At 48.6% G+C, this 21,698-nt stretch overlaps 1 protein-coding gene across 1 annotated transcript in view; it reads left to right on the plus strand.

The window, feature by feature from the left end:
- LOC134338400 (seizure 6-like protein) overlaps positions 1-21,698 on the plus strand; it is a 445,108-nt gene that overhangs the window by 388,356 nt on the left and 35,054 nt on the right. Inside the window, exon 12 of the mRNA XM_063034201.1 lies at positions 201-392. Coding sequence (XP_062890271.1) covers positions 201-392 — 192 coding nt within the window. The remainder of the gene's footprint in view (positions 1-200; positions 393-21,698) is intronic.

Consider the following 21,698-nt stretch of genomic DNA (forward strand, 5'->3'; position numbering starts at 1 on the left):
CCCTCTCTCCCTCTCTCCCCTTCCCTCTCTCCCTCTCTCCCCTTCCCTCTCTCTCTCTCTTTCTCCCATCTCTCCCTCTCCCTCTCTCCCCTTCCCTCTCTCCCTCTCTCCCCTTCCCTCGCTCCCTCTCTCCTCTTCCCTCTCTCTCTCTCTTTCTCCCATGTCTCCCTCTTCCTTTCTCCCCTTCTCTCTCTCTCTAGTAATGTACTGCACAGACCCCGGGGAAGTGAAACATGCCACTCGTACGATTTCAGACACCAAGTTGCTGGTGGGGTCCACAATACAGTTCAGCTGTGATCCAGGATATATATTGGATGGAAATGCACTGGTGACCTGCTACAGCCGAGAGACAGGCACCCCGTTATGGACATCAAAACTACCGCACTGTGCACGTAAGTCAAAGGAGGTTCAGGAGGTTGTATTTAACACATGGAATGAAAAAATTTCAAGGTCAAAGTCAAGTCCATTATCATCTGGACAAGTGCTTGTGTGCACAGGTGCAATGAAAAACTCCCCACTGCATCACAGGCACACACAGCGTCATAGAAGCAACATTCACAATAAGCACAAATTAAACAGAAAGCGTACTCAAAGTTTTACAAGAAAAAACACAATTAGAACAAAACTAGTCAACTTCAGAGCAAAGTGATCAGTGGTCAGTGATGTGCTGGGGTTTAGAGTTTTACCAGCAAGTCCAGGAACCCACTGGTTGAAGGAAAGTCGTTGACCTTAAACCTGGTGGTGTGGGACTTAAGGCTACTGTACCTCCTGCCCAATGGTAGCGGTGAGCAGTGGCATGGTGAGGTTCTTTCATGGTAGATGTCACCTTCCTGAGGCAGTGCCTCCTGTTTATAGTACGACCAGCAGTGACAGACCAGTACCAGTAGTGTACTGGTAGTGGGGACGGACCAGTACCAGTAGTGTACAGGTAATGGGGACGGACCAGTACCGGTAGTGGGGACGGACCAGTACCGGTAGTGGGGACGGACCAGTATCGGTAGTGGGGACGGACCAGTACCGGTAGTGGGGACGGACCAGTATCGGTAGTGGGGACGGACCAGTACCAGTAGTGTACCAGTAGTGGGGACGGACCTGTACCGGTAGTGGGGACGGACCAGTACCAGTAGTGTACCGGTAGTGGGGACAGACCAGTATCGGTAGTGGGGACGGACCAGTACCGGTAGTGGGGACGGACCAGTACCAGTAGTGCACCAGTAGTGGGGACGGACCAGTACCGGTAGTGGGGACGGACCAGTACCGGTAGTGTACCAGTAGTGGGGACGGACCTGTACCGGTAGTGGGGACGGACCAGTACCAGTAGTGTACCGGTAGTGGGGACAGACCAGTATCGGTAGTGGGGACGGACCAGTACCAGTAGTGGGGACGGACCAGTACCGGTAGTGGGGACGGACCAGTACCAGTAATGTACCAGTAGTGGGGACGGACCAGTATCGGTAGTGGGGATGGACCAGTACCAGTAGTGGGGACGGACCAGTACCGGTAGTGGGGACGGACCAGTACCAGTAGTGCACCAGTAGTGGGGACGGACCAGTACCGGTAGTGTACCAGTAGTGGGGACGGACCTGTACCGGTAGTGGGGACGGACCAGTACCAGTAGTGTACCGGTGATGGGGACGGACCGGTATCAGTAGTGGGGACGGACCAGTACCAGTAGTGGGGACGGACCAGTACCGGTAGTGGGGACGGACCAGTACCAGTAATGTACCAGTAGTGGGGACGGACCAGTACCAGTAGTGGGGACGGACCTGTACCGGTACTGGGGACGGACCAGTACCAGTAGTGTACCAGTAGTGGGGACGGACCTGTACCGGTAGTGGGGACGGACCAGTACCAGTAGTGTACCAGTAGTGGGGACGGACCGGTATCAGTAGTGGGGACGGACCAGTACCAGTAGTGGGGACAGACCAGTACCGGTAGTGGGGACGGACCAGTACCAGTAGTGTATCAGTAGTGGGGACGGACCAGTACCGGTAGTGGGGACGGACCTGTACCGGTAGTGGGGACGGACCAGTACCAGTAGTGTACCAGTAGTGGGGACGGACCAGTACCGGTAGTGGGGACGGACCAGTACCAGTAATGTACCAGTAGTGGGGACGGACCAGTACCAGTAGTGGGGACGGACCTGTACCGGTACTGGGGACGGACCAGTACCAGTAGTGTACCAGTAGTGGGGACGGACCTGTACCGGTAGTGGGGACGGACCAGTACCAGTAGTGTACCAGTAGTGGGGACGGACCGGTATCAGTAGTGGGGACGGACCAGTACCAGTAGTGGGGACGGACCAGTACCGGTAGTGGGGACGGACCAGTACCAGTAGTGTATCAGTAGTGGGGACGGACCAGTACCGGTAGTGGGGACGGACCTGTACCGGTAGTGGGGACGGACCAGTACCAGTAGTGTACCAGTAGTGGGGACGGACCTGTACCGGTAGTGGGGACGGACCAGTACCAGTAGTGTACCAGTAGTGGGGACAGACCAGTATCGTTAGTGGGGATGGACCAGTACCAGTAGTGGGGACGGACCAGTACCGGTAGTGGGGACGGACCAGTACCAGTAATGTACCAGTAGTGGGGACGGACCAGTATCGGTAGTGGGGATGGACCAGTACCAGTAGTGGGGACGGACCAGTATCGGTAGTGGGGACGGACCAGTACCAGTAGTGTACCAGTAGTGGGGACGGACCAGTACCGGTAGTGGGGACGGACCAGTACCGGTAGTGTACCAGTAGTGGGGACGGACCTGTACCGGTAGTGTACCAGTAGTGGGGACGGACCTGTATCAGTAGTGGGGACGGACCAGTACCAGTAATGTACCAGTAGTGGGGACGGACCAGTATCAGTAGTGGGGACGGACCTGTACCGGTACTGGGGACGGACCAGTACCAGTAGTGTACCAGTAGTGGGGACGGACCTGTACCGGTAGTGTACCAGTAGTGGGGACGGACCGGTATCAGTAGTGGGGACGGACCAGTACCAGTAGTGGGGACGGACCAGTACCGGTAGGGTAGTGGAGACGGACCAGTACCAGTAGTGTATCAGTAGTGGGGACGGACCAGTACTGGTAGTGGAGACGGACCAGTACCAGTAGTGTACCGGTGATGGGGACGGACCAGTACCAGTAGTGGGGACGGATCAGTACCAGTAGTGTACCGGTAGTGGGGACGGACCTGTACTAGCTATTGGGCTGAGTTTGCAGCTTCCTGTGGGATAACGTCTTTCCTGACAAGGAAGGTCAGTCTGTTTGGCAGGTGAGACTTGTGGCTGTGAAAACAATCTCATGGTCTGGGGCCTCTTCCGTGGTAAGACCATAAGATTCAGGAGCAGAATTAGGCCATTCAGCCCATCAAGTCTGCTGTGTCATTCCATCATGACTGATCCTGGATCCCACTCAACCCCTTCTCGCCATATCGTTTGATGCCCTGACAGATCAGAAAACAATTAAATATACACATGGACTTGGCCTCCACCACACAGTCTGTGGCAGAGTATTGCACAGATTCACTATTCTCTGGCTCATAATATTCCTCCTTCTCTCTGTTCTGAAAGGCCACTGCTCAATATTGAGGCTGTGCCCTCTAGATCTGGATACCCCCACCGGAGGAAACATCCTCTCCACATTCACTCTATTTGGTCCTTTCAAAATTCAGTAGATTTCAGTGAGATCCCCCCACATTCTGCTAAATTCCAAAGAGTACAGGCCCAAAGCTGCCAAAGGCTCCTCACGTGTTAAACCCTTCATTCCCAGAATCATCCTCGTGAACATGCTCTGGACTCTCTCCAATGACAACACATCCTTTCTCGGGTTTAAGGCCCAAAACTGTTCGCAATACTCTAAGTACAAACAAGAGAAAATCTGCAGATGTTGTTAATCCAAGCAACACACACAAAATGCTGGAGGAACTCAGCAGACCAGGCAGTATCTATGGAAAAGAGTACAGTCGACGTTTTGGGCTGTGACCTTTCATCAGGACACAATACTCCAAGCGCGGACTGTCTAGCGTCTTATAAAGTCTCAGCAATATCTCCTTAATTTTATATTCTATTCCCCTTGAAATAAATGGCAACATTGCATTTGCCTTCTTTACCACAGACTCAACCTGTAAATTAACCTTCTTGGAGTCTTGCACGAGGGCTCCTAAGTCCTTCTGTACCTCTGAGGTTTGAACTGTCTCCCATTTCCGCACCATTGTTCCTGTTAACAAAGTGCATTATCGTACATTTCCCAACACTGTATTCCATCTGCCACCTTTTTGCCCATTCTTCCAATTTGTCTAAGTCCTGCTGCAATCACATTGCTTCCTCAGCACTACCCACCCCTCCACTTATCTTCGTATCATTCGTAAGCTTTACCACAAACTCATCAATTCCATTATCTAAATTATTCACAAACAATGTGAAAAGCAGTGGTCCCAATACTGACCCCTGAGGAACACCACTAGTTACTGGCAGCCAACCAGAAAAGATCCCCGTTATTCGCACTCGCTGTGAGTCAGCCCTTCCTCTATCCATGCCAATATCTTTCCTGTAACGCCAGACTCATGTGTGGCACCTTATCAAATGCCTTCTGAGTATGACATCCACTGCCTCTCCTTTGCCCACCCTGCTTGTTACTTCCTCAAAGAACTCGAACAGATTTGTCAGGCAAGATTTCCCTTTCCAGAAACTATGCTGACTTTGACTTATTTTATAATTACCCCAAGTACCCCGAAACCTCGTCCTTAATAATAGACTCCAACACTTTCCCAACCATTGAGGTTAGGCTTTCTTTTGCCTTCCTTCCTCCCTTCTTAAAGAATGGAGTAACATTTGCAATCTTCCAGTCCTCCGGGACCATGCCATCAAGTGATTCTTGAAAGATCATGATTAATGCATCTGTTATCTCTTCAGCAACCTCTCTCAGGACTCTAGGATGTAGTCCATCTGGGTATATGATTCCCATAATGGTTTTTTCACCCTTGCAGTTTCTTAACTCCACCCACAAAGATTCAACATTCTTTGACCCTGTGTTGTAGGAGTTGACTGTGAGACTGCTTGAAGTGGTTCTGACAGCTGAGAACATCTTTCTTCTCCTTTTCTCAGCTTTTCTCTCGGGATCGAATTCAATCCTTGCTTCTCTCCCAATCCTGGCTTTTTTGTCTTGCTTTATTCAACATAAAATTCCATTTTCAGTCTCGCCCATGGCCTTGATCCTGTCAGTACTCTCGTTCCCACTCTTTTTCTTTCTCATGTTCCTTTTCTCTTTCACACCTTACTCTTTCTCACTCAAGTTCTTTCTCTCTATCCCTTCTCCCTTTTTCAACTTCTTGACTTTCCTTTTCTGACCTTCCATTTTCTTCTTCAAGTTTCTTGTGTTTCCCTGAATTTTCTTCTTTCTCAGAAAATTAGACGTTGTTAATCCTTTTCCATTTCTGCAGCACTTACATCATGCACCTCTTTCTTTTCCCTCTTCCTTCTCTCTGGTTTGCTTGGGAAGGTGCATTTGGTTTACTGGAGTATTCTCTTAATGATCCTACGATTGCTCCCTTTACAATCTGATCTCTGCTCTTGGTTTCCTCATCCACAACATTATCTGACAAATTCTGTTTTCATATCTCCATCCATTAGCTCTTTTCTTCTTGGCCTTCCAATCATCCAGCTGGGCATTGGTCTTTACATTCATTTTTACCAGCAGCTTTTTGTGGCTGTACCTCACAGCCAATATGATGGTGATTGATGTTGCTCCATGCAGATGCTTCAGGCTACATTAAAGTTATTACATAAATGAAGAAAATGCCATCCACCCTGTTAACAAAACATTTCTAGCACAAAAACTTTGAACTTTGAAAGACCCCCACCCCACTCCCTCTGAAACTGCAACCACATGAACCACGTGTTTGATGTCTCACTGAACCTCTATACCTGCTGCAATTCTTTTCTATAGCACTGATAATCTGTGTCAGGTAGACACTGATAATCTGTGTCATGTAGACACTGATAATCTGCGTCAGGTAGACACTGATAATCTGCGTCAGGTAAACACTGATAATCTGTGTCAAGTAAACTGATAATCTGCGTTAAGTAGACACTGATAATCTGTGTCAGGTAAACTGACAATCTGTGTCAGGTACACACTGATAATCTGTGTCAAGTAGACACTGATAATCTGTGTCAGGTAGACACTGATAATCTGTGTCAGATAAACACTGATAATCTGTGTCAGGTAAACACTGATAATCTGCGTCAGATGAACAGTGATAATCTGTGTCAGGTAGACACTGATAATCTGTGTCAGGTAAACACTGATAATCTGTGTCAGGTAGACACTGATAATCTGCATCAGGTAGACACTGATAATGTGCGTCATGTAGACACTGATAATCTGCGTCATGTAGACACTGATAATCTGCGTCAGGTAGACACTGATAATCTGCGTCAGGTAGACACTGATAATCTGCGTCAGGTAAACACTGATAATCTGTGTCAGGTAAACACTGATAATCTGCGTTAAGTAAACACTAATAATCTGTGTCAGGTATTCAGTGATAATCTGTGTCAGGTAAACACTGATAATCTGCGTCAGATAAACACTGACAATCTGTGTCAGGTAGATACGGCCTCTTTCCACAAGTAGATAATATTGCAGCCTGTCGAAAGGTTTTGATTAGCTCGAGGAGTTGGACAAGTCCAGGACAATGACAAGAATCAAAAGCTTTATTTTATACCTTTCAGCATCTTTTTTAACAATGATTTTTATTGTTAAGACCTTGTTGATTTCCTGGTGCTCTAGGAAACAAAGAGGTTGTATGTTTTGTAACGTGTGCAGATTGATCTCACACACTGCTTAATGGTCAATAGCACTGAGACCCTAGCTGGAGATTCACAGGAAACTGGTGTCTGTTACAGCATTGTTACATAAAATCACATAACACCCCCAGAGAGACCATTCATAAATCTTTCATACTAGATACCTTGAGTAATACACACAGAGTGCTGGAGGCACCCAGCAGGTCACACAGCACCTATGGAAAAGAATAAACAGTCCATGTTTTTGATTGAGATCCTTCGTCAGGATGCTTCAGTCCTTTGCCTGAAATTTGAACTGTTCATTCCTCTCCAAAGACGTTACCTGACCTGCTGGGTTCCTCCACACTGTGTGTGTTATTCATGAAGCATTTACTCACATGATGTGGCAAAGATAATAATGTGCCTGTGGCAAGCTTACAGAAAATTTACTTGCTTTATTTCGAGATTCAGTGAAGAACAAGCCCCTTCTACCCAGCTGCCCACCTATTGAACCCTAGCCACTGGACAATTCACAATGACCACTGTGAGAGGAAACCAGAGCTGCTGGAGGAAACCCACTCAGTCACGGGAGAGCACACAAACTCCTTATAGACTGAGCCAGATTTGAACTCTCAGCTACGGAGCACCTGAGCTGTAACAGTGTCACGCTAAACGCTAAACACTAAGCACCCATTTGCCAGTGGGCTAATTACACATTCACTGCACTGGGAAAATCTGGTCTCTCCAAGAATTTATGCTGCGCACAAGCTATATCCAATCTTTATTATACTGCTGTTCTATCAGTTAAGTCTATAAAGACCGGATAAATAACTTAGCTTCTATCGCAGGATTTGAGCTCCTGACGCTGAATTAATGGCCAAAAACTCCAGCCGCTAGTCCAGTATTGCACTATTGTACCCCTATCATCTCTCCATACACACTGACTGATGTCCTGAGTATTTCCAGCATTATATAAACCTTGGCATTATGCCTGGTACATTTGCCTGCGTAGTTAGTGTGCCTGGATGAGTGGATGGTGCAGCAATTCATTCATCGTGCTCCTTCATTTCACAGTCAAGATTTCTGCTCAAGTAGCTGCATTGAGATTTGAACTCACTAAATTCTGTCTTGAAAACAAGGGAGCAAGCAATTGAACCACGGCTAATAGAAGTCCTTTTGGGCAATAACACAAACACACTTGCAAAGACATACAGGTGAGTTGGTCACATGGTATAATTTGGCAGCACGGAGCTCATGGACCAAAAAGGTCTGTTACCCTGCTCAAAGTTCAAAGTAATCTTGTTATCAAACTACATATATGTCACCATATACAAGGCTGAGATTCATTTTCTAATGGGCTAACTCAACAAATCTGTAGAACAGGAACTATTACAGAATCAATGAAAGTCCATTCAAATAGGGCATCCAACCAGAAGACAACAAACTGTGTAAATACAAATTTAAATAAATAGCAATAAATCTCGAGAACATGAGATGAAGAGTCCTTGATAGTTAGACCACAGGATGGGGCAAGCAAAATTGAGTGAAGTTATCCCCTTTTATTCAAGAGCTTGATGGCTGAGGAGTAGTAACTGTTCTTGAACCTGGTGGTGTGAGTCCTGAGGTTCTTGTACTTTCTACCTGATGGCAGCAGTGAGAAGGGAGCATGGCCCAGGTGGTGGGGATCCCAAACGATGAATACTGTTTTCCTACGACAGTGTTTCACGTAGATATGCTCAGTGGTTGGGAGGGATTTACCTGCAATGATCTGGGCTAAATCTACTATGTTTTGAAGGCTTTTCCATTCAAGGGCACTGGTGTTTCCATACCAGGCTGTGATGCAACCGGTCGATATACACTCCACTACACACCTATAGAAGTTTGTCAAAGTTTTAGATGTCATGCTGAATCTCTGAAACTCCTAAGGAAGTAGAGGCACTGCCGTCCTTCCTTTGTAATTGTGCTTGAAACCGAGCCCAGGACAGGTCTTCTGAAATAGAAACAGCTGGGAATTGAGAGTTGCTGGTCCTCTCGACCTCTGATCCTCTCGACCTCTGATCCTCTCGACCTCTGATCCTCCAATGGGAAATGGCTCATGGACCTCTGGTTTCCCTCTCCTGAAGTCTACAATCAGTTCCTTGGGCTTGCTGACATTGAGTGAGAGGTTGTTGTTATGACACCAGTGTGCCAGATTTTCAATCTTCCTGGATGCTAATTCATCACCACCTTTGATTCGGCCCACAACAGTGGAGTCATCGGCAAACTTGAATATGTCATTAGAGCGCTGTTAGCCACACAGTCATAGGTGTAAAACAAGTAGGGCAGGGGCTAAGCTGATGGAGATTGAGGAGGAGATGTTTTTGCCCATCCAAGCTGACTGGGGTCTTTAAGAGAAGAAATCCAAGATCCAATTACACAAGGAGGCATTGAGGGCAAGGTCTTAGAGTTCATTGATTAGTTTCAAGGGGACGATGATATTGAATACCGAGTTGTGGTCGATAAAGAGCATCCTGGTGTATGCAGCTTTCCTGTCCAGATGGTGCAGGGTTGAGTGAAGAGCCAATGAGAGGGTAGACCTGTTGCCCTGCTGGGCAAATTGGAGCAGATTGAAGTCACCTCTCAGGCAGGAGCTGATATGTTTCGGTCCTACCTCTCAAAACACTTCATCACTGTGGATATAAGTGCAACTGGACAATAGTCATTGAGGCCAGTAACCATGCTCTTCTTGGGTACCCCACACTGCCGAAGTGAGAGGGTAAAGATCTCAGTGAACACACCAGCCAGTTGATCAGCACAGGTCTTTAATAGGTGGCCAGGAACTCGTCCCATCCAGACGCCTTCTGTGGGTTCTGCAGGCAGCCTGCTCTTTGGCTTCACAGACTGAAATCATAGAATCACCGGGAATGTGGGAGTTTGCAGTGGTTTCCCCGTGTTCTGGTGGTTAAAGTGACTGTAGAAGGAATTGAAGCAAAGCCCTGCTGCTTCCCATGTCAATATGCAGGTTATATGCTGGTGGTAATTGTGCTGGGTTTTCTTCAAACAAACCTGATTGAAGTCTCAGACTATGATCCAAAATGCATCAGGGTGGACTGTTTCTAGTTTGGAGATGGCATCATGCAGTATCACGGGCAATTGATTATAGTCAGCCGTTGTTACGTGAACTACAGTCAGAATTATGGTGGAGAACTCTAAATCTGTGTCTCTAAATTTTAAAAAAATTCTAAATTAGCATTATGCAAACAATGTTGCTTTTTGGTCTGAACTTCTGGTGAACTGAGTGTTTAGAGGGCAGGCAGACCAGAGCTGTACTCTTTCTCTGACAGCAAGAACATTTCCAGCCCTGAAAGCCATACACGTGGAGAACTTGAGACCGGGTGGGGGGGGCGGGATTTGATGGCTTTGTGGATGGTGCAAAGATAAGTAGAGGGGCAGGTAGTGTTGAGGAAGCAGGGAGTTTGCGGAAGGACTTGAACAGGTTAGGAGAATGGGCAAAGAAGTGGCAGGTCAAATACAGTGTAGGAAAGTGCGTGTTTATGCACTTTGGTAAAAGGAAAGAAGGTGTTAACTATTTTCTAAACGGAAAGAAAATTCAGAAGTCGGAGGTGCAAAGGGGCTAGTGTAGGATTCCGTAAAGGTTGAATCGGTGGTAAGGAAGGCAAATACAATGTTAGCATTCATTTCCAGAGGACTAGAATGTAAAAGCAAGAACGTAATGCTGAGACTTTACAAGGCATTGGTCAGACCCCACTTGGAGTCCTGTGAGCAGTTTTGGGCTCCATATCTAGGAAAGGATGTGCTTCTTGGATAGCATCCAGAAGAGTTAGTATATGAAGAGATTACAGTAGGGCTCACGGGAGTTTAGAAGAATGAGGGAGGATCTCATTGAATATTAAAAGGTCCAGATAGTGTGGATGTGGAGAGAATGTTTCCAATAGTGGGAGAGTCGAGGACCAGAGGGCTGTGAAATTCATTGCTACAGTGGTTGTAGAGGCCAAATAATTCAAGCAGAGACAGCTAAATTCTTGATTAGTCAGGGTGTCAGAGGTTACATGGAGAAGGCAGGAGAATGGGGTTCGAAGGGAAAATAAATTGACCAGGATCGAACAGCAGAGCAAACTTGATGGGCTGAATAGCCTAATTCTGTCCCTGTATCTTATGGTCCTGTGACAGTACAATAATAAATAAGTGAATCATTTACAGTATACATATATTGAAAATCATGCAAAAAACAGAAATAGTATATATAAAAAAGAGAGGTAAATTTCATGGGTTCCATGTGCATTTAGGAATCAGATGGCAGAGGGGAAGAAGCTGTTCCTGAATCGCTGAGTGTGTGCCTTCAGGCTTCTGTACCTCCTGCCTGATGGTAACAGTGAGAAAAGGGCATGACCTGGGTGCTGGAGGTCGTTACTAATGGACGCTGCCTTTCTGAGACACTGCTCCTTGAAGGTGTCCTAGGTACTTTGTAGGCTAGTACCCAAGATGGAGCTGACTAAATTTACAACCCTTTTCAGCTTCCTTGGGTCCTGTGCAGTAGCTGCTCCCTCCCCCTACCCACCTTACCAGACAGTGATACAGCCCATCAGAATGCTCTCCACAGTACATCTATAGAAGTTTTTGAGTGTATTCATTGTCATACCAAATCTCTTCAAACTCCTAATAAAGTATAGTTGCTGTCTTGCCTTCTTTATAACTGCATCAATATGTTGGGACCAGGTTAGATCCTCAGAGATCTTGACACCCAGGAACTTGAAACTGCTCACTCTCTCCACTTCTGATACCTCTATGAAGATTGGTTTGTGTTCCTTCATCTTACCCTTCCTGAAGTCCACAATCAGCTCTTTGGTCTTACTGATGTTGAATGCAAGGTTGGTGCTGTGACATCACTCCACTAGCTGGCATATCTCACTCCTGTACGCCCTCTCGTCACCACTTTACCAGCAATGGCTGTGTCATCAGCAGATTTATGGATGGTATTGGAGCTATGCCTAGCCACACAGTCATGGGTATAGAGAGAATAGAGCAGTGGGCTAAGCACACACCCCTGAGGTGCACCAGTGTTGATCATTAGCAAGGAGGAGATATTCTCACCAATCCACACAGACTGTGGTCTTCCGTTTAGGGAGTCGAGGATCCAGTTACAGAGGGAGGTACAAAGGCCCAGGTTCTGTGACTTTTCAATCGAGATTGTGGGAATGATGGTGTTAAATGCTGAGCTATAGTCGATGAACAGCATCCTGACATAGGTGTTTGTGTTGACCAAGTGGTCTAAAGCTGTGTGAAGTGACATTGAGACTGCATCTGCCATTGACTTATTGTGGTGATAGGCAAATTGCAATGGGTCCAGGTCCTTGCTGAAGCAGGAGTTCATTCTAATCATGACCAATGTCTCAAAGCATTTCATCACTGTAGATGTGAGTGCAACCGGGCGATAGTCATTAAGGCAGTTCACATTATTCTTCTTAAGCACTGGTATAATTGTTGCGTTTTTGAAGCAAGTGGGAAATTCCACCCATAGCAGTGAGAAGTTGAAAATGTCCTTGAATACTCCCGCCAGTTGGTTGGCACAGGTTTTCAGAGCCTTACCAGGTATTCCATCGGGACCTTCCGCCTTGCGAAGGTTCACCCTCTTTAAAGACAGTCTAGCATCGGCCTCTGAGACAGAGGTCACAGGGTCACCAGGTGCAGCAGGGATCTTCACAGTTGTAGTTATATTCTCCCTTTCAAAGTGGGCATAGAAGGCATTGAGTTCATCTGGTAGTGAAGCATCGCTGTCATTCATGCTATTGGGCTTATTGGTAATAAAAACATTATTATCATAAACACAAAGGATTCTGCAGATGCTGTAAATCTTAAGCAACACACACATCACGCAGGAGGAACTCAGCAGGTCAGACAGCATCAGTGGATATGAATAAGTAGTTGACATTTTGGTCTGAGACCCTTCATAAGGAAAAGAAGGGGAAAGAAGCCAGAATAAGAAGGTGGTAGAGAGGACAGAGTACAAGCTGGCAGGTGATAGGTAAGACCAGGTGAGGGGAAAGATGGGTGGGTGGGTGAAATGTGAATTCCTTTCCAGTCCTGATGAAGGGGTTTGACCCAGAACATCAACAATTTATTCCCCTCTATATAAACTGCCTGACCTTGTTGAGTTCCTTTTGCATGTCATGTGTGTGTTATTTTATCACCTTCCCTTCTCTTCCTCTCCATCGGGAAGTGATATCTGAGACCAGAACATCAAATGGATATACCCTGGATTCAGTCAATAGCTAGGAGATCTGCGCCTGAGTCTTGCAGTCCAATTCCATTGTGAGGGGAGCGCCACTGCCGGACCCACAGGCAGAGGGAAGGTTAAAGGGAGATCGAGTCTCTTGTAATCTGAGCCTAACATTGGCTGTCCAATTCCATTGTCAGGGAGTGCCACTGCTGGAGGGACCCACAGGCAGAAGGGAGGTTAAAGGGAGATCGAGTCTCTTGTGTCAAATGGGTATAAAAGATTGGGAGGGGAATAGGGTGCTCTATCCAGTCGGCCAGTCAATACTTTTTATTCATTGAAAATCACCACAAAAGGCAGATTGACAGCTCATTATATTTGGGGGCCTACTGTACATAAACAGGATTCTTATATTACAACACTATGATGACTTCAGGAAAGAATGTGATCTGTGTTGTATAACTGCAAACTTGCCCCTCTTCCTCATACAAATGCCTGCGATGTGTGTCCAGCGCAAAAGAATGCAGCAATAACCAAGGATTAGGCCGCAGCAACTAGAAATAGACCAGCGGAAAGTGATGCTTTTGATGCAGTCAAAGCTGCTTGCTGCCATCTCCTGGCGCCTGAATAGAATTGCACGTTAAAAGGTCGCTAGAGGGAGACCGAATATTGTTCAGATGAATTCAGAAAGCAAGGAAGGCACTTATTCCTGCAAGCAGGGCAAGTTGCCCCTACAGTACCTCCTTCACACCATTCAGGTCCCCAAACAGTCTGAAACATTTCAGCACCCCAGTTCAAAACATTGACTGTTTATGCCCTTCCACAGATGCTGCCTGACCTGCTGAGTTTTTGTGAGTTGCTGAAGATTTCCAGCACCTGCAGAATCTCTCATGTTTTCTACAATCACCTGCAACAACTGCACCCTAAGGACTAGAAACAGGAGGCCATTCAGCCCTTCCTGAAAATTCTACTATTTTGGTCCACTTTACTTGATTTCCTCAATCTCCATCAGCTTCTGACTTGGATATATTTCACAACTTAATCCAAAAAATTCGCCACTCTCTAGACGTAGAAATTTCCTCTCATTCCTGAATAACAAACCCCTTTTCTTGAGAGTGACCCCTTGATTCCAGACACCCCAGCCATCCCATTCTATCTGTCAGGTTTGTAAGAATGTTGCATATTTCGATTAATTCATTCCTCATTCCTCTAAATTCCAGAGTATTGATGCCTAGTCTGGTTAACCTTTTTCTTGCAGGCCAATCCCCATTGCAGGAATTCACCAATAATGCACACCTGGTCAGAAGTATATCTTCCTTAGCTAGTGAGATGCAAATGCAATGTTAGCATTAATTTCGAGAGGACTAGAACATAAAAACAGGGACGTAATGCTGAGGCTTTATGAGGCGTTGTTCAGATGGCTGTTGGGGTATTGCAAGCATTTTGGGGCCCCTTATCTAAGAAAGGATGCCCTGACATTAGAGACAGTGGAGGATCTCAAGAATGATCCTGGGAATGAGGTGAATAACATATGAGGAGCGTTTGATGACTCTGGGCCTGTACTAGCTGCAGTTTAGAAGAATGAGGGGGCATTTCATCGAAACCTATGGGCTATTGAAAGGCCTAGATAGAGTGGATGTGGAGAGAAGGTTGCATCTAATGGGGGAGACTAGGACCAGAGGGCACAGCCTCAGACTAGAGAGATATCCCTTTAGACCAGAGCTTAGAAGGAATTTCTTTAGCCAGATGGTGGTGAATCTGTGGAATTCATTGCCACAAACAGCTGTGAAGGACAAGTCATTAGGCATACTTAAAGTGGACATTGATAGGTTCTTGGTTACTAAGGGTGTCAAAGGTTATGGAGAAAGGGCAAGAGGAAGAAGTCGAGAGAGATAATAAATCAGCCATGATGGAATAGTGGAGCAGACTCGATGGGCTGAATGGCCTAATTCTGCTTCTATATCTTATGGTCTAATGGAGACCAGACCCACAGATAATGGGCGGCATGGTGGCATAGTGATTAACACCATAAGATATAGTAGTGTAATGAGGCCAGACTGCTCCACCATTCCATCACGGCTGATTCAATCTTCCGCTCAGCCCTGATCTCCTGCCTTCTCCCCGTATCCCTTCGCATCCTGAACAATCAAGAACCTATCAGCCTCTGCCTTAAATATGTATAAAGACTTGACTTCCACAGCTGCCTGTGGCAACAAATTCCACAGATTCACCACTCTCTGGCTAAAGAAATTCCTCTTCATCTCCGTTCTAAAAGGATGCCCCTCTATTCTGAGGCTGTGTCCTCTGGTCTTACACTCTCCCACCATAGGAAACATCCTCTCCACATCCACAGCCTTTCACGATTTGATAGGTTTCAATGAAGTCACCCCTCATTTTTCTGAACTCCAGTGAATACAGGCCCAGAGCCATCAAATGCTCTTCATGTGACAAGCCATTCAATCCTGGAATAATTTTTGTGAACCTCCTTTGAACCCTCTCCAGTTTCAGCACATCCTTTCTAAGATAAGGGGCCTAAAACTGCTCACAATACTCCGAGTCAGGTCTCACCAGTGCTTTATAAAGTCTCAACATTACATCCTTGTTTTTATATTCCAGTCCTCTTGAAATGAATGCTAACATTGCATTTGCCTTCCTCGCCACAGGGAATCCTGCATAAGGACTTTCACGTCCCTTTGTGCCTCCGTTTTTTGTATTTTCTCTACATTAAGAAAATACTCTACCATTTCATTTCTTCTACCAAAGTGCATAACCATGCACTTATTAACAGTGTTTTCCATCTGCCATTTCTTTGCCCATTCTCCTAAACTATCTACAAAATTCTGTAGCCTCTCTATTTCCTCAAAACTACCTGCCCTTTCACCTATCTTTCTGTCATCTGCAAACTTTTCCATTATCCAAGTCATTGACATATAATGTAAAAAGAATCGATCCCAACACGGACCCCGTGGAACACCACTGGTAAGTGGCAACCAACTAGAAAAGGCTTCCTTTATTCCCACATTTTGCCTCCTCCAATTTTCCCTTGAGAAAACCATGCTAACTACAGAATATTTTACCATGTGCCTCCAAGTACCCTGAAATTACATCCTTAACAATTGACTCCCATATCTTCCCAACCACTGAGGTCAGACTAACTGGCCTATAATTTCCTTTCCTCTGCTTCTCTCCTTTCTTGAAAAGTGGTGCGACATTTGCAATTTTCAGACTTCCAGCACCATTCTCATGCCTCTGTACTCCACTGTAATATTGATACATCTGACTTTAGTTTCTCCTTCTCAAGTTTCAGTGAAATTGTAAGTTGTCCTGTGATTAGGCTCGGGTTAAATAGATGGGTTTCTGGGTGAAACAGTTCATTATCTTGGAAGGGGCTGTTCTACACTGTATCTGAGGAGACATTGATATGAAACACCCACTCAGATTTTACACTGTTCTACACTCTTCTACAGCATTCTTCACTCTTCTAAACCATTCCACACTCCTCCACACTGCTCCACACTGCTCTACACTGCTCCATCCTGCTCCACACTGCTCCACACTGCTCTACACTGCTCCACACTGCTCCACACTGCTCCATCCTGCTCCACACTGCTCCACACTGCTCTACACTGCTCCACACTGCTCCACACTGTTCCACACTGCTCTACACTGCTCCGCACTGCTCCACACTGCTCCGCACTGCTCCACACTGCTCTGCACTGCTCCACACTCCTCCACACTGCTCCACACTGCTCTACACTGCTCCACACTGCTCCGCACTGCTCCACACTGCTCCGCACTGCTCCACACTGCTCTACACTGCTCCACACTCCTCCACACTGCTCCACACTGCTCTACACTGCTCTACACTGCTCCACACTGCTCCACACTGCTCTACACTGCTCCACACTGCCCAACACTGCTCTACACTGCTCCATCCTGCTCCACACTGCTCCACACTGCTCTACACTGCTCCACACTGCTCCACACTGCTCCGCACTGCTCCGCACTGCTCCACACTGCTCCACACTGCTCTACACTGCTCCATCCTGCTCCACACTGCTCCACACTGCTCTACACTGCTCCACACTGCTCCACACTGCTCCATCCTGCTCCACACTGCTCCATACTGCTCTACACTGCTCCACACTGCTCCACACTGTTCCACACTGCTCCGCACTGCTCCGCACTGCTCCACACTGCTCCGTACTGCTCCACACTGCTCCGTACTGCTCCACACTGCTCCGCACTGCTCTACACTGCTCCACACTGCTCCACACTGTTCCACACTGCTCCACACTGCTCCACACTGCTCCACACTGCTCTACACTGCTCCACACTGCTCCATCCTGCTCCACACTGCTCTACACTGCTCCACACTGCTCCACACTGCTCCACACTGCTCTACACTGCTCCACACTGCTCCACACTGCTCCATCCTGCTCCACACTGCTCCACACTGCTCTACACTGCTCCACACTGCTCCGCACTGTTCCGCACTGCTCCGCACTGCTCCGCACTGCTCCGCACTGCTCCGCACTGCTCCGCACTGCTCCACACTGCTCCACACTCCTCCACACTGCTCCACACTGCTCTACACTGCTCTACACTGCTCCACACTGTTCCACACTGCTCTACACTGCTCCACACTGCCCAACACTGCTCTACACTGCTCCATCCTGCTCCACACTGCTCCACACTGCTCTACACTGCTCCACACTGCTCCACACTGCTCCACACTGCTCCACACTGCTCCGCACTGCTCCACACTGCTCCACACTGCTCTACACTGCTCCACACTGCTCCACACTGCTCCACACTGCTCCACACTGCTCCGCACTGCTCCACACTGCTCCGCACTGCTCTACACTGCTCCACACTGCTCCACACTGTTCCACACTGCTCCACACTGCTCTACACTGCTCCACACTGCTCTACACTGCTCCACACTGCTCCATCCTGCTCCACACTGCTCCACACTGCTCCACACTTCTCCACACTGCTCTACACTGTTCTACACTGCCCAACACTGCTCCACACTGCTCCACACTGCTCCACACTGCTCTACACTGCTCCACACTGCTCTACACTGCTCCACACTGCTCCACACTGCTCCACACTGCTCCACACTGCTCCACACTGCTCTACACTGCTCCACACTGTTCCACACTGCTCCACACTGCTCTACACTGTTCCACACTGCTCTACACTGCCCAACACTGCTCCGCACTGCTCCACACTGCTCTACACTGCTCTACACTGCTCCACACTGCTCTACACTGCTCTACACTGCTCTACACTGCTCCACACTGCTCTACACTGTTCCACACTGCTCTACACTGCCCAACACTGCTCCACACTGCTCCACACTGCTCTACACTGCTCCACACTGCTCCACACTGCTCTACACTGCTCTACACTGCTCCACACTGCTCCACACTGCTCCACACTGCTCCACACTGCTCTACACTGTTCTACACTGCTCCACACTGCTCTACACTGCCCAACACTGCTCTACACTGCTCCACACTGCTCCACACTGCTCTACACTGCCCAACACTGCCCAACACTGCTCTACACTGCTCCACACTGCTCCACGCTGCTCCACGCTGCTCTACGCTGCTCCACGCTGTTCCACACTGCTCCACACTGCTCCACACTGCTCCACACTGCTCCACACTGCTCTACACTGCTCCACACTGCTCCACACTGCTCTACACTGCTCTACACTGCTCTACACTGCTCTACACTGCTCCACACTGCTCCACACTGCCCAACACTGCTCCACACTGCTCTACACTGCTCCACACTGCTCCACACTGCTCTACACTGCCCAACACTGCCCAACACTGCTCTACACTGCTCCACACTGCTCCACACTGCTCCACACTGCTCTACACTGCTCCACACTGCTCCACACTGCTCCACACTGCTCCACACTGCTCCACACTGCTCTACACTGCTCTACACTGTTCTACACTGCTCCACACTGCTCTACACTGCCCAACACTGCTCTACACTGCTCCACACTGCTCCACACTGCTCTACACTGCCCAACACTGCCCAACACTGCTCTACACTGCTCTACACTGCTCCACACTGCTCCACGCTGCTCCACGCTGCTCTACGCTGCTCCACGCTGTTCCACACTGCTCCACACTGCTCCACACTGCTCTACACTGCTCCACACTGCTCTACACTGCTCTACACTGCTCTACACTGCTCCACACTGCTCTACACTGTTCCACACTGCTCTACACTGCCCAACACTGCTCCACACTGCTCCACACTGCTCCACGCTGCTCCACGCTGCTCTACGCTGCTCCACGCTGTTCCACACTGCTCCACACTGCTCCACACTGCTCTACACTGCTCCACACTGCTCTACACTGCTCTACACTGCTCTACACTGCTCCACACTGCTCTACACTGTTCCACACTGCTCTACACTGCCCAACACTGCTCCACACTGCTCCACACTGCTCTACACTGCTCCACACTGCTCCACACTGCTCTACACTGCTCTACACTGCTCCACACTGCTCCACACTGCTCCACACTGCTCCACACTGCTCTACACTGTTCTACACTGCTCCACACTGCTCTACACTGCCCAACACTGCTCTACACTGCTCCACACTGCTCCACACTGCTCTACACTGCCCAACACTGCCCAACACTGCTCTACACTGCTCCACACTGCTCCACGCTGCTCCACGCTGCTCTACGCTGCTCCACGCTGTTCCACACTGCTCCACACTGCTCCACACTGCTCCACACTGCTCCACACTGCTCTACACTGCTCCACACTGCTCCACACTGCTCTACACTGCTCTACACTGCTCTACACTGCTCTACACTGCTCCACACTGCTCCACACTGCCCAACACTGCTCCACACTGCTCTACACTGCTCCACACTGCTCCACACTGCTCTACACTGCCCAACACTGCCCAACACTGCTCTACACTGCTCCACACTGCTCCACACTGCTCCACACTGCTCTACACTGCTCCACACTGCTCCACACTGCTCCACACTGCTCCACACTGCTCCACACTGCTCTACACTGCTCTACACTGTTCTACACTGCTCCACACTGCTCTACACTGCCCAACACTGCTCTACACTGCTCCACACTGCTCCACACTGCTCTACACTGCCCAACACTGCCCAACACTGCTCTACACTGCTCCACACTGCTCCACGCTGCTCCACGCTGCTCTACGCTGCTCCACGCTGTTCCACACTGCTCCACACTGCTCCACACTGCTCCACACTGCTCCACACTGCTCTACACTGCTCCACACTGCTCCACACTGCTCTACACTGCTCTACACTGCTCTACACTGCTCTACACTGCTCCACACTGCTCCACACTGCCCAACACTGCTCCACACTGCTCTACACTGCTCCACACTGCTCCACACTGCTCTACACTGCCCAACACTGCCCAACACTGCTCTACACTGCTCCACACTGCTCCACACTGCTCCACACTGCTCTACACTGCTCCACACTGCTCCACACTGCTCTACACTGCTCCACGCTGCTCCACGCTGCTCCACGCTGCTCCACGCTGCTCTACGCTGCTCCACGCTGTTCCACACTGCTCTACACTGCTGCACACTGCTCCACACTGCTCCACACTGCTCCACACTGCTCTACACTGTTCCACACTGCTCCACACTGCTCCACACTGCTCCACACTGCTCTACACTGCTCTACACTGTTCCACACTGCTCCACACTGCTCCACACTGCTCCACACTGCTCCACACTGTTCTACGCCGTTCTACACCGTTCTACACCGTTCTACACTGTTCTACACCGTTCTACACCGTTCTACACCGTTCTACACTGTTCTACACCGTTCTACACCGTTCTACACCGTTCTACACCGTTCTACACCGTTCTACACCGTTCTACACCGTTCTACACTGTTCTACACCGTTCTACACTGTTCTACACTGTTCTGCGCTGTTCTGCCGTGTATCTGAGGAGTCGTTGATATGGAACACTCACACAGATTCTCTATAGATAAAAAGAAACACAAACACAGATGCAGGGAAGAACAAAAATACTGTAAACACTGAGCATGTCAGTGAGCGTTCGTCAAAGGAGCAGTAGCCAATGTTTCAGGCCAAAGACTGAAAGACCCTTCATTAGAGTTGAGGAACAGAGAAAGAAAACAATCTGCTGGAGGATCTCAGCAGATCAGACATCATCTGTGGCAGGAAATAGCCAGTCGCTGCTTCGTCGAGATTCTTCATTGTGACAGTCAGCCGTTTGGTTTATGCTTCCAGATTCATGCATCTACAGTCTCTTGTACCCCCAAGAGAAGAAAGCAAGTTAGTCAAAGGGGCAGAGAGGCCGGGGAAGAGTTAGTATGTGGCTGGGGCAAGGCGATCTCAATGAACAGTTGAGATGATTTGTCTCTCTCCATACCCAACTCATCAAGTATTCTCTCACTCTCACTCTCCCTTCCCACTCGCTTCCACTCCCCCTCCCCCTCCCTCTCCCCTCCCTCTCCCTCTCCACCTCCCATTCCCTCTCCCCTCCCCTCCCCCTCCCTCTCCCCTTCCCCCTACTCCTCCCCTCCCTCTCCTCCTTTCCTATTCTCCCCCTGCCCCTCCCCTCCCCCTCTCTCCCCTCTCCCCCTCCCCTTCTCACATCTGTACCGAATATTTCAGTGAGGAGTTGCAG

This window comes from Mobula hypostoma, chromosome 27 (genome assembly GCF_963921235.1).
Source record: "Mobula hypostoma chromosome 27, sMobHyp1.1, whole genome shotgun sequence".
Lineage (NCBI taxonomy): Eukaryota > Metazoa > Chordata > Chondrichthyes > Myliobatiformes > Myliobatidae > Mobula > Mobula hypostoma.